This window comes from Larimichthys crocea, chromosome XIII (genome assembly GCF_000972845.2).
Source record: "Larimichthys crocea isolate SSNF chromosome XIII, L_crocea_2.0, whole genome shotgun sequence".
NCBI classification, from domain to species: Eukaryota; Metazoa; Chordata; class Actinopteri; family Sciaenidae; genus Larimichthys; species Larimichthys crocea.
Window position 1 is genome coordinate 13116641 of NC_040023.1, and position 14303 is coordinate 13130943.

At 39.5% G+C, this 14303-nt stretch overlaps 2 protein-coding genes across 8 annotated transcripts in view; both read right to left on the reverse strand.

Moving 5' to 3' along the window:
- Positions 1–14303, reverse strand: part of LOC104937050 (diacylglycerol kinase zeta) — a 99281-nt gene that overhangs the window by 22522 nt on the left and 62456 nt on the right. For all 7 annotated transcript variants that reach the window (XM_019260335.2, XM_019260334.2, XM_019260333.2 and 4 more), the window contains 2 exons: positions 12535–12575; positions 8738–8880 (listed from right to left, as the gene is read on the reverse strand). In XM_019260335.2, coding sequence (XP_019115880.1) covers positions 8738–8880; positions 12535–12575 — 184 coding nt within the window. The remainder of the gene's footprint in view (positions 1–8737; positions 8881–12534; positions 12576–14303) is intronic.
- On the reverse strand, positions 999–6915 carry LOC109138835 (uncharacterized). Its single transcript, XM_019260337.2, has 2 exons — positions 4484–6915; positions 999–4450 (listed from the first exon to the last, which is right to left on the reverse strand). Exons 1-2 carry the CDS (start codon positions 5102–5104, stop codon positions 4214–4216), a joined length of 858 nt encoding a protein of 285 aa, XP_019115882.2. The 5' UTR covers positions 5105–6915; the 3' UTR covers positions 999–4213.

Consider the following 14303-nt stretch of genomic DNA (forward strand, 5'->3'; position numbering starts at 1 on the left):
CGACTAAATAAATGGAAATAAATAATGGCATACATTCCTTTCCTAAATTTATTAAGATTAAAGATTAAAAACCAACTGAACTAACTTTCAGACTCAGCTTTTAAGATCATAAGCTGCAATACTAACACTGCCTTTTTCCAACCCAGAGATGATTCCAGAATCAGAGGCTTTCTTTCCCAAACTAAAACTCATCCATCCATTTGTGACGAGCTTATTGCAGTTGGGTCCTTCAGACAAAATAATCCACAATATAATCTATAGAGTCAAACTTTTCCAGATCTCAGCTGCATTAGCTCTATCTATCCTTTTGGTTTATAAAGCACTTGTTAGTCTGACTCCACAGTACATCTCAGATAATGTATAACCCCAGCAGATCTCTCTGGTTCTGATTACAAGGTGGAAATCTCCTTGATGTGCCTAGAGCACTTCCAAAGTCTAGTGAGACGCATTCAGTATTTATGCACCTAAAGACTGACACAGTTTGCCTGCTGATCATAGACTTGGTCTAACACTGTGATTTTTTAAATATTTTTTTAAATTATCTTTTTATTCAGAAAGGCAGACCTCCATCACATACAACTTTTCATACATACATTAACTCAGTTTGTCACAAATACAGTGATGTTGAACATACTGCCCTTCTAGAGCTTTCTCCCCTGGATCCAAACTATTCCAGATGGAAATAATAACACAAAAACAACCAAACCGGGGAGCGCACCCCTACGTGTAATATACACTCTGTTCACAAAAATAAATAAATAAATAAAATAAAATGAAGAGGGTAGGTTTATACAAAGCATAAGTAGCGTCAGATAAAATCAGCTCTGATTGGTTTTACGTACTCAGCCCATTTGGTCTAGATCTTATAGAAATTTTCTCTCTCTACCTTGAGGGAATCAGAAATCTTCTCCATGACATAAATTTCGTAGACAATATCAATCCATTCGTCAATGGTGGGAGGTTCCACTTTTAACCATTTCTTAGTGATACATTTTTTACTTGCAGCCAGCAATATGGTCAGCAGTTTTTTGTCCTTTATGGTCCATGTTTCAAACATTATATTTCCCAAAAACATGGTTTCACATTCTAATGGAATGTTCACATGAAATATATTTTTAATATGTTTGTGGATCTCTTCCCAGTAGGATTTTATTACTTGACAGTCCCAAAAAATATGGAAGTAGTTGGCTCCATTTGACCCACAGAGTCTCCAACAAGCATCCCCGCTACCCTGATGACGTTTCTGAATGGGTGTGATAAAAAATCTTGTTATGCTTTTCCAACAGAACTCCCGCCAAGTGTTTGACGCGGTTGAGATCCATTGTAGTTGACATATTTTCTCCCAGCTCTCCCGTGTAATATTTATCCTTATTTCCGTTTCCCATTTCCTCTTTATGTATTCTGTATTTTCTGGTTTGGACAATCGTATGGCATTATATAATTTTGAGATTATTTTGTTGCTAGATCTGGACTTAATTAATGATAGAATACCTCAATAAATCCTGACTTATCTTTTCTTAATGCCTCTTTATTATTTTTGTTATAATAGTGTCTCACCTGCAGATACCTATAAAAGTCTTCTTTCCCTAGGCCATGATCCTTCTGTAGGGCCTCAGAACTTTGAAATGCCCCCTTGTGGATAAATGAAAAATAGGTAGTTAAACCTTTTGTGGCCCATGTCTTGAATCTGCTGTCGGTTTTATTTGGCGTAAAGTCCGAATCATAAGCACATCACCTCATAATCTTAGATGTGTCTTTCAATCTGCAAATTTTAACTATTTCCTGCCAAGACTTCAGGAGGCTGCTTGTTATAGAGTCTTCTGAGGTCTCCAGTTCCGTTTGTAGTTTATTGTCACCTAATAAAGCCGTTATTGGAATTCCCTTTACCATCGTTCCTTCAATTTCCTTCCATGCCGCAGTGTATGTAGGTGAGCATAGGCAGACTAAAGGCCTCAATTGAGCTGCGTGGTAGTAGTCCTCTAAGCATGGAAGCCCCATTCCCCCTTTTTCTTTTCTTAATTGTAATGTTTTGAATTTGATTCTGGCCCTTTTCCCTTGCCACAGGTATCTCGCTATTAATCTGTCCCACTCTAAGAACTGTTTAGATGGTATTTGAACAGGTAAACATTGAAAAAGGTACAACATACGTGGAAGAATGTTCATCCTGATTGAATCTATCCGGGAACTTAACTTAAAAAGGGAATAACGTTACATCTTTTTAAGTCAGTTTTTATCTTTGAATTTAATGGACCATAATTTATGTTAAGTTTCGTGAAGTCCCTAGGTAGTGAGACACCCAAATATTTAATGGACTCAGCATCCCATTTCCAATTGTACATGATCTTATTGAAAGTGGAGGGTCGTAATTAAATGTTAATGCTTGGGTTTTATTGATATTAATTTTATAACCAAATTCCTCTAACAATTTCATCAGTTTTGGGAGTGTTTGAGTAGGTTGTGTTATACTTATCAATAAATCATCGGCGAAAAGACCATCTCACTGAGTCAAATGCTTTCTCAGCGTCCAGACTTAATATCAGTGTCTCCAGTTTTTGATGTGTGACTTGTCTCATAACGTGCAGTGTTTTCCTGATGTTATCTTGGGTCTGTCTTTGTCTGACAAAGCCAGTCTGGTCCTTGTGTATTAATGTTGGTAATAATATTTCAATTTTATTTGGATAATATGGAGGTGAATAGTTTCTAGTCATTATTTAAAAGACTTACAGGACGATAATTTCCATGCTCCAATTTATCTTTTCCCCTCCTTAGGTATGATTGAAATCATTGCCTCCCTCCATGAGTTGGTCTTGCATTGTTTTGTACCATTCTGTGGAAAAACCATCTGTCCCTAGAGACTTGCCCCCCTTTATTCGCCTAATTGCTGTTTGAATTTCTTCCTTTGTTATTTTAGATATTAATTTATAATTTTGTTCAAACAGTGATTTTTGGGAGATTCACCTGGGCCAGAAAGGCATCAATCTGGTTGTCGTTGCTTATCTGTTGTTGTGTATATAGTATTTTTGGAAGCACTGTCGAATTTTCTCCGGGGTTGTTTCTATTACATTCGTTTCGGAGTTTCTTATTTTATATATAGTTCTATCTGCTTGTTGTTTTCTTAACCTATATGATAGAAGTTTCAGTGATTTCCCACCTGTCTCATAGTATTGTTGCTTTGTAAAAAGGAGCTTTTTCTGAATTTCTTGGGTATTTATTTCATCTAATTTTTTTATTCTTTAATCTTACCTTAGTTGTCATCTTTGTTAGACTTTGTGTGTTCTTTCTGTAATCTCTTCAGATCCTCTTCTAATTTTTTGAATTTTTGCTCCCTAATTTTCTTCTCGTATGAGGAGATGATTATTATTTTGCCCCTCAACACTGCTTTTAATGCATCCCAGAGAATGGGTGGGGTCACATCTTCATCGTTGTTTTCCAAATATGATTTAATTTCGCTTTTCAATTTATCTTTAATAACTGGGTTATTCAGAATGTTTGAGTTCAGTCTCCAGAGAGTGGATCTCCTGTTATTATTCAGAATGATTGACATATAGATGGGACCGTGATCTGAAATGGAACTAGGTCCTATTTCACAGTTACCCACCCTAAAAAGATCTCCTTTAAGCATAAAAAGTAGTCAATGCGTGAGTGAACATTGTGAGCATACGAGTAATGTGAGTAGTCACGGCTCGTCGGGTTTATCTCTCTCCATACGTCCACGATCCCCACTTCACGCATCCAAGTATTTAATCTTCTGCTGATGTTTTTTGCATCAGATTTCCCATTTGATGAGTCAATTCTGGGATTTAATCGGATGTTAAAATCTCCACCACATATTAAAATCCCTTGACTTTTTGTTGTCATTAAATCAACCATATGTTTATAAAAGGACCAGTCACTGCCCGGCGGCACATACACGTTAAGGAGACTTATCACAGTACCTTCTATTTTCCCTGTAACCATAACAAATCTACCATCCTTATCCTTATGTTCTGATATATGTTCATAATTTACCGCACTGGATATCAAAATCGCCACTCCTCTCCGTCTCCCCGACCCATGTGAGGAAAAGCAAACATGTTTAAATCCTGATTTATTCAATTTAGCATGTTCGGAGTCATTGAGATGTGTCTCCTGTAAAAGAGCTATTTGAATTTTATCTTTCTTTAATTTTGATCAAATTTTCCACCTTTTAACTGGATTGAGTACTCCATTTATATTAAATGACGCTATTTTTAGAGACCTGTTTTGCATCTATGTGATTTCCCCCTCCATCCCACTCAATAACCCGGTGCGCTCCCGTTCGACTGGGCCCTTCTTTGCTCGTCTGTCCACCCTCGTCCAGGTCAGCCGCTGCACCTGCTCCATGAGCGTCTCCGGAGGTGCGGTGGTTGTCACAGGGTACCCTCTTCTCAGCAGGTCCTCTGATGCCTCCTCTACGGTCTCGTAGGTTCTGGTTCCGTCCTTGTGTCTCGCACAGTCTGGCAGGGAAGAGGGTCTGGAACTGAACTCCATTTTCCTTTCGTATTTTGTGGATCTCTGTGTATTCTCTTCTTTTCTTGAGTATCAGGGGTGGATAGTCGTGATCCAGATTTATGCAGTTTTCTTGCCAGGTGAACCACTTCTTCTGCCATGCCTTGGGGAGTAATGTCTCTTTTGTTTTAAAACTTAAACACTTGATTGCGATGGAGCGTGGCGGCGCGTCCCCCGGTGGCTGTGGTCCCAACGACCGATGAGCCCTTTCAATCTGCAGGTTGGGCATGTCATGCGTTAGCTCGAGACCTTCGTGGAGTAAATTTTCCACAAATGAGATCATTGTGGTTGATTCCTTCTCGGACCCCTCTGGTACCCCATAGATCCTTATGTTCTTACGCCTGGAGCGGCTTTTCAGATCCAGCAGCTTGTCTTCTAGCTTGGTGTGCAGTTTTAGCATGGCCGTAATGACGTCTTCTGTGTTTTGGATCCTCTCTTCTGCTTTCTCAATTCGTCCTTCCGCCTCGTCCAGTCTTGTATTCGCCTTCATAATTTCCTCTCTTATTATCTCTAATTGTTCTTTGTTTTCTTGGCGAAACCCTCTTAGTTCTTGCAGAATCATTTCCAAGTCGGCCATTTCTCTGCACTACACCGTGTTGTTTGCTAACGTTAGCTCAAACCTGTTAGTTGCTAATTGTTGCTGCGCTCCGTCTTTCTCTCCCACTTGTCTTCAGACGACGTTTACTGCTCTAACCCCTTTCTCTACGTTATTTGCGGGATGATTTGTTTAGTTTCTATGGGGTTATTTCTCTAATTGCTCTGGTTCGACCGGGAGCTCCCTCACTATGCAGCCATCTTGACGATGTTCCGACCGGAAGTCACACTGTAATTTTTAAAACCAATTAAAACTTTTTTTTTTTTTTACATGAACGCTGTATTTGAACATGTTTGTACTTGTATATGTATTTTATGTGTATGCATTGTTGATGGCTCTGTTCTGCTGCTTTATGTTTTTTCTATGTGAAGCTCTCTGAACTGCTTTTGTATTATATGGTGCCATACAAATGAACTTCAATTTAGATACTATATAAGTATGAACACAGCTGTGGAAACTGTGGTCCCAACCACAGAACATTTACCACAGCAGTGAGTGTAGCTCTCCTGTGTGTACCAGCCTCACCCTAAATGTGAAGTATAAAGTATAAGTTTGTAATGTTTCTTGGTAGTTAATGTTGTTCAGTCTGGTTTCCTCTTTGTTTGTATTGAAACCATCTGTCAGTTCCAATATACTGAAAATTCACTGGGAAATGTAAACACCTCCTAACATTAGTCAAACTCAAACTTTTCTTTCTTGAAATATACCTCACTAATATTTCAGAATTTCTGTGACCTGTGGAGAGTCTGACGTCTTGTGAACATATTTTCACCTGACGCTGGAGTGTAAACTGACTGGATGTGAAGCTATCAGCTCAAAAATTATTTTAAAAAACAAAATGTTTTGTGTGTGGGAGTCTTTCAGAGTGTTTGTCAGAGAGACAGAGGGATAGAGAGAAGCAGAAGAGAGAGAGGTAATTATGGTGGGAGGAATAACGTTCACCTCTGGCCCTGTGTGGGCAAACTGCTACACTGTTTGTGTGAGAGTGTGTGTGTGCGTCTCAGTACAGTAGATTGGTGTGACTCTTGAGTGCTCTGACATGCATTACATTTTCTATCCACTGTTTTTCTGACTATCTTTCTCTTCAACCCATCTCTCCCTCACTCTGCCCCTGCCTCTCGGTCTCATCTCTCCTCCTCGTCCTCCCACTCAGTGCACTCAGCATTGCAAATCAGTACGCCAACACTCATGCACACACACGCACACACACAGGCATGTGCGTGCACACACACATATAGCCAAAGGGAAGTGTTGTTAGGATCAGCAGGTTGTGTTGCTCTGCCGATCCTCACACTGTACCTGTTACTTTTTTTGTTCCCTCTTTCTATTTTGTATGTTAATCTTTCTATGTTCACATTTTGTATTTTATATCCGCACAGCAGCTCAAATGCTAGGGTAAATATTATGATCTGGAAGTGTTTATTTTAGTGCACTGTCATATCGTCTGCTTTGTTGTATCAATAGCTGATAATCAAAGTGTTCATGGGTCAGAGATGTCAGATAATTCAATCAGATGACACAAAAAGTAAATACAGTCCCAGGCTTTAAACCAACCTCTCACACGCTCAGAACTATTAACAAGGGTCAATTAACTTTAGCGCTGCTGTCAGTGCAGCGTGCCCACTTATACTAATAACGACCATTCATTACTAAAATGGAACAAAGGAGCATTGATGATAATGAGTAAACACATTACATGATGCGTTCAGGAACAGAACGACACACACATTAACATTTTTTATGCCACTCAGTACTTATCTGTTTTTGAAGGTTGATTGTTTTTTTTTTTGTTTTTTTTTTCGTGGTCATTGTGTAGTTATAGATACTTCTGTCCGTTTAATTTCTGTCTGTTTATTGTGTTTTTGTTTTTTTGTTTTGGCCTCTTCTACTTTTGTTTTTTCTATCTTGCTGCTGTTACAAGTGAATTTCCACGTGGTGGAATAAATAAAGTATATATCTAATCTAATCTAATCTAACATAACAAAGACAGCATGAACATCATGTTGTCACTTAATGTAACAATGTGACAGCTTTCTGTTGTCAACATGTGTGTCATATTCATGTTTAAATACAGCGCCACTGCTTATACTGTTCACAGAATAACACCATCAGACTGATGCCTGTGCTGCCATTGAGGATGTCATGATGTACAGTTTTTCATGATCACATCTCAGAACATTCAAAATAATATTTGATTGGTTTTCTCCATAATATCATTAGGGAACCATAAACAGGCATCTCTGTTTACTATAAATTCCAATGTACTGTTGTCCTGAATGTTTCCTTTTGGGGGTTTTTTCTCTCCTTCTCACCACTCACTTGCACACTAAGTGGAAAGTTCCTGTCCTCTTCAAATGCCTACATGGATATCTGATATTAACTGACATTAATCTCTTCTTTGTCTTTGTGCCAACAACATGATAGTCAACAAAACATTATGAAATGAAAGGTGGACTAGGTGCTGTCCAAATACTAACATGCTTAACTGATTATCTGTATAGTATATGAAAAACATAAGACTATTCATGAACATAAATAAAAAGTCTTTTCATGGGATTTGGTGCCAATGAAGAAAATGAAACAAACCCCTAAAAATCAGTGAACAGAAGATAAATGATTCTCTCTTCTGTTCTGTTCTGTTCTGTTCTGTTCTCTGTACAATCTTCTCCTCCTGCCTGAAGAATGAGAGAGAGAGAGAGAGAGAGAGAGAGAGAGAGAGAGAGAGAGAGAGAGTGTGTGTGTGACAGAGAGAGAGACTGCTTGAGTTTAAAGACAGCTGCTCGAACAGGTTTCCTGTAGGTGAGAATTTAATCTGTGTATCTGTGTGTAAATATGCTTAAAAGGATTTCATATGGAGGCAAGGCAAGCAGAAAAAATTGTGTTTTCTACAGATACACACACACATGCACATACACAACCATAGCTAATATTATAGTAACACTTGGCTGTTACTGAGAAGAAAAAAAAAGTGGAAAAATGCAGATAGAAAATATTATTCATGTATTTACACACCCACACACACACACAAAGGCTCTTATGTGTGCACACGCACACACACACACACACACACACACACACACACACACACACTTCAGAATTATGCAGTTGTACTTCATGCAGGCTTTGCCCTCTAACAGGCTCAATAAGCTTGACAACTCAAACTGTGAAGCAGCACTGAAATTAGTGTGTGCTTGCTGAACCAACTACCATGAACTTTGCCCTTCCCACATTAACAGCCATATTATTTATATACAGTATATATATGTATATATTTATACATATATACAATATGTGTGGACTTACAGTATATAACTCTACACAGAAGGGCCACAGCCAGGGTTCAAACCGGGAAGCTTCAAAAGAGTTTAGTTTTGCAGTGTGTAATTTGAATTCTTCTGTGATATGTTCCCATCTTCCCAGACATCAAGTATCAGTCAAAAGATGTAAATACTGAGACATGATTTCCTGACAGTTATCCACCTGTGACCAGATTGACTGATGAAGAATGTGGGTTCGAAAAAGGTCAGTGTACTGTCCTGTGCAACATTCTTATAATGGCTCTGGTTAGTTGTACTAAGGTGGTGACAGGATCAGAGTAGTTGGGGGTTGACCTACCTGCTGTTTATCAGGCTGGAGGCGGGATTAACCAGGTCTGGCATGGCTGTGGGGGAGGTCCCTACTGTCATCATAACAACCAGTTCAGGGTCCAGAATGAAGATCTCTTCCTGGGAGATTTCTGATACGTAGTTGAGATGCTCCTGATAAAAAAAGAAACCGTTTTAAACAAAGTGAGCACAAATAAGCATACAAAGCAGACTTGTACCTTGGGAGGCAGACACGGTCATCACTTTTAAGAGTAGACTTAAGACTTTCCTTTTTGATAAAGCCTATAGTTAGGGCTGGCTCTGGTCATCCCTTAGTTATGCTGCCATAGGATTAGACTGCCCGGGGGACTCCCTCTCCTTCCCCTCCCCTCTCTCTCTCTCTCTGTATGTGTTATGCCTAGTCAGGCACGGTATTGGTCGAATATGCAGTCACATCTCCCTACTGAACACACTCTCTCTCTCTCTCTCTCTCTCTGTGTCTCTCTCTCTCTCTCTCTCTCTGTTTCTCTCTCTCTCACACACACCATCTCTCTCTCTCACCATCTGTAAACATACTGTCTCATTAATGCATGTTACTAACTAAACTTCTTCCCTGGAGTTTCTGTGCTTTCTCATCCAGCAGGTTCTCATGGATTGTGGCTCATTATTGCTGCCATATCTCCATTACAGTTTATAGTTAGTTAATGATTTGCTGCTGCTGTGCATCTGTGTCTCTCTATCTCTATCACAGGTTCCACTGCTACTGTAATAATTTTATCAGTCATTGTAATTCATTGTCATTTTATCATTCATTGTCATTTTATCAGTTATTGTAATTGTACAATATGTTTGTGTTGATTTGTCCTGTACACGTGACATCCATTGCACGTCTGTCCGTCCTGGGAGAGGGATCCCTCCTCTGTGGCTCTTCCTGAGGTTTCTTCCACCTTTTTTCCCTGTTAAAGGTTTTTGTGGGCAAGTTTTTCCTCACTCGAACCGAGGGTCTAAGGACAGAGGGTGTCACTCCCTGTACAGATTGTAAAGCCCTCTGAGGAAAATGGACTTTGTGACTTTGGGTTATACAAATAAAATCTGAATCTGACTTAACTGGCTGCCATCTTTTCTTATTTATCTTTCTTTTTTAAGAAATCACACACACAAACCAAATCATTCAACAACTTGTCCACAATGGCCTGAGAGAAAAAAAATCTAAAACGGAATAATACACTTTGAAAATGGTTGTTAGAGCTGTAAGGTCAACAGGACTAGTGACTGCGTTAAACATGTAACCATTGGCAGGCTGACTGAGCCAACATATTGTACATCACCTTGATTCATTGAGTGAGTCTAGTCAGTCACATGATCAATATGTAACAGAGTAGAGAGGTTTCACACTACTTGATCTCAGAGCGGTCACAAGCCAGAGCTTCTGACAGTGAAACTCTAAACTAAGAAGAAGCTGAATATTAACAAGACACAGTGGCCAGACCCAGTCATTGAAGCCTCTGTATCTGTTGTGAGCCACCTGTCAGAGAAAGCCTCCATTACCTCAACAATGGGTAGTGAAGGGGGATAATTAAGCAGCTGGCGAGAAACCAAATTGTGATCAAACTCGTTAAAGTGGACATTTGCTTCCACTGCTGCAGCATTAACATGATCCCTGAGACAAGCTAAGTGACCAAGACAGGTTCAGCCACAACCTAGTGCACTCACAGAAAATCCATGGGTATCATGTTCACTGGGGACAGTTTTATCCAATCATGGAAAGAACTTTCAGTGGTTAGTTCCTCCTGTCCAACTGCTAAAATCCAGTTGTAAAATCCACTTCTCAGGGCTGACAAAACTCGCCCAACTCTCGCATCTTTGAGTTAGAAATAGAATCTGTTTTCATTTACAGATGATTCTCCAAAAAAGAGAATGCAGTTCAGGATTGACTGTTTTTGAACCATTAATTTTACCTCTGTTTACTATCTAGCATCACAATTTAGCTTACTCTCAAAATTTCTTTTCTAGTACTGAATTTGCTGAGCAGTGTCAGTAATAATGTATGGGGGCGACGGGGCCAGAGTCAGGCACACTCAAAATTTCTTTAGAAATTTTCTAGTTTTCATTCAAATTCGTGTAGTATTGATAGTATACTATGATAGTGTAGAATGTGCATGAACGTGACTACGCAGCAGGCTGCCATGGAAACAGAATTTTACAGGAAATACAAAACTTATTTTAAATGATAGAGATCTTTGTTTATTGAGTATGCCTGAAAGCGCACACTATGTGTAATCCACCGCGCTTTTTGAGTGTGCCTGAAAGCGCACACTATATGTTAGGCACCGCGCTTATTGAGTGTGCCTGAAAGCGCACACTATATGTTAGCCACCGCGCTTATTGAGTGTGCCTGAAAGCGCACACTATATGTTAGCCACCGCGCTTTTTGAGTGTGCCTGAAAGCGCACACTATATGTTAGGCACCGCGCTTATTGAGTGTGCCTGAAAGCGCACACTATATGTTAGCCACCGCGCTTATTGAGTGTGCCTGAAAGCGCACACTATATGTTAGCCACCGCGCTTATTGAGTGTGCCTGAAAGCGCACACTATATGTTAGCCACCGCGCTTATTGAGTGTGCCTGAAAGCGCACACTATATGTTAGCCACCGCGCTTATTGAGTGTGCCTGAAAGCGCACACTATATGTTAGCCACCGCGCTTATTGAGTGTGCCTGAAAGCGCACACTATATGTTAGCCACCGCGCTTATTGAGTGTGCCTGAAAGCGCACACTATATGTTAGGCACCGCGCTTATTGAGTGTGCCTGAAAGCGCACACTATATGTTAGCCACCGCGCTTATTGAGTGTGCCTGAAAGCGCACACTATATGTTAGCCACCGCGCTTTTTGAGTGTGCCTGAAAGCGCACACTATATGTTAGGCACCGCGCTTATTGAGTGTGCCTGAAAGCGCACACTATATGTTAGCCACCGCGCTTATTGAGTGTGCCTGAAAGCGCACACTATATGTTAGCCACCGCGTTTATTATTCTTACGCCGTTTTTTTGGCTCGATTCTCCTCCCAGAGTTTTTGTCGCACATGTGCACAAAACGGTTATCAAAACGTGTGGCTCGGCCAGGAATCGATTGCTATTTCTTTTCTAGTACTGAATTTGCTGAGCAGTGTCAGTAATAATGTATGGGGGCGACGGGGCCAGAGTCAGGCACACTCAAAATTTCTTTAGAAATTTTCTAGTTTTCATTTAAATTCGTGTAGTATTGATAGTATACTATGATATGATGTAGAATAATATGTTTTTAAATTAGTTTCTCCACGTAAACTTCCACTGGACAGATGGGCACACATGAACCTGATGTGGGCGTGCAGGGTTTTATTTTATGCGCAGCTGTCTCACAGGGTGTCTCTCAAAGTATCCATGTCATCTGACCTCAGAGATCGGGCTACTTACATACAGTATTGTATGTATTGTATGTAAGTAATTATAATAATAATTGTATTATACTCTCTACCCCTGTCATAAGGAACATCAACTCACTCTCACAATTCAAGTCTGCACTTAAAAATCACATTTTCCATCTGATTCAATTGCATTGTCCTATTTTTAACCTGTTTTTAATGTTGTATTCTTGTAATTTGATATACTTTTATGGTTCTTTTTGTTTGTTTCTGTTTTTTGCTGTCTACTCTCATTTATTGTAAGGTGTGTCCTTGGGTGACAGAAAGGCGCCTATGAAATAAAATGTATTATTATTAGTAGTAGTAGTATTGGATAGAGATAGTCTTGAGAAATAATATCCAGTGAAGTTGAGCAAGATAGACTTACCTGTGCTCTGTCTATTCTGTAGAAACGATCTGCTGTTGTAGCTGAAGAGACAAACAAAATCGCTGTGTTAACCAGTTAAATATGATCTGTGCTGTAAGAAAAGCAAATAGCATCATTGTTAAGTTGTACAAAAGTTGGCTCCCCACTTCTCCGGCAATTATACTGAGATGCAGTGTATATGTGACGGCCTGCAGTGTGATAAGAAAAGGCAGAAAAAACACATTAATCCCATTGTCTCTTCCATAAAATAATTAGATTTTACAGAACTATATAGCAGAACTATACAGCATCCATTCATTGTATAAGAAACAGAATGAGCCTGAATGAACTGGTGCTTTAAATGTGGGTCTGTGCTCTCAAACTGTTTTTATTAGTTCCCTTTTAGCCTGAACGGTTTCAAGAAGATGTTCTAATTTCACTTTGTAGTGTCCAACTGCTATTACCATGAGACTTTTCATCTTTGCCAGCAGGATAATTTTTTACAACAGTCTAAAGATGGAAATTAGTCATGTTGAATAACTAATTATAGTGGTAATTAATGTGCATTGTCCCTGATAAACAAATACACAAACAAAATGCACAGAAAGACAAATCAACAAGCACTTTTACTGACACATACCAAGACAACCTGACACTAGTGATAGTTTCTTTAATTTCATAGTGACAGTTATATATTACCACTATTGTCAAAGACCACCTATTGTCAAGGAAGAAATTGGCTGTCATGTAGTCATAGACCCTAGTCGCCAGGCTTCATGTTAAGGAAGGGTAACATTTCTTCATGATTATCAAAAGATCACCAGTTTAATATTGAATGAAGCGCTCCTCTACAAAGGTGATACTGCAGTTTTCTTCAAACACAACGCAGTTGATCAGTAGCTACATCCCAATTCCAAAAAAGTCGGGACACAGAGTAACCCTGGAAAGGCTCAGCTTTAAATGAATATATCTGAATAAACAAATCCACAGTTTAACCGCACAATCAAAACCATAATGAGTGCTTAGTGTAGCTCACAGTATGTTTACTGTAAAAGTGTGTGTGTGTGTGTGTGTGTGTGTGTGGGCCTGTGGCTATGTTTATCAGGAGAGTTTCACAGCAGTGCTTGCAGTAGGAGCACTGGTGGTGTGTGCCAATCTGTCTGTAACAAAACTGAGACGGTGGAGCTGTGTTATTTATTCCTAGATGATGATATTATGAGTTTATCTGTAAATATGAATCATGTCTGCATTAATTGTTGAACCCTCTTAATGTATTCTGTCAAAATTGGACTGCCACTGCCACACCCCAGTGATGAAGACTCAAAATGAAGGATGTCCTGTTGCAAGCACAATAAAAATAGCACCTGGGACACAAAGACACACTGTCTGGGACAATTCTGAGACAGTGGAGAGACAAATGAATTAATACAAATGAAATGATTGTGTGTGCATGAAAGAGCAGGTTCAGGTGTGCTATATGCTAAGGTGCTAAGTGATCAGAGGCTTCAGAGCTGCTGGCCAGGTCCAGAGGAGGCGTGTGTGATGTGTAAATCATGCCATCTTCCTGGCTCCCTGTCAAACTGCTCCTTTGTGTGTTTGTTTTTGTAGTTACTATAAATCACTTCACTTCCCTTAATTAGCACTTCAATCACTCTGTAAATGGTTTTATGAGTGATGAATCTGAAAACACTAAACCTAAAGATGATCTTTGTGCCTGGATGGTACAGCTTTTGAAAAATACATAACAGGTTCATGATTCACTTTCACTGATCGTGGGCTCATTTCAAGAA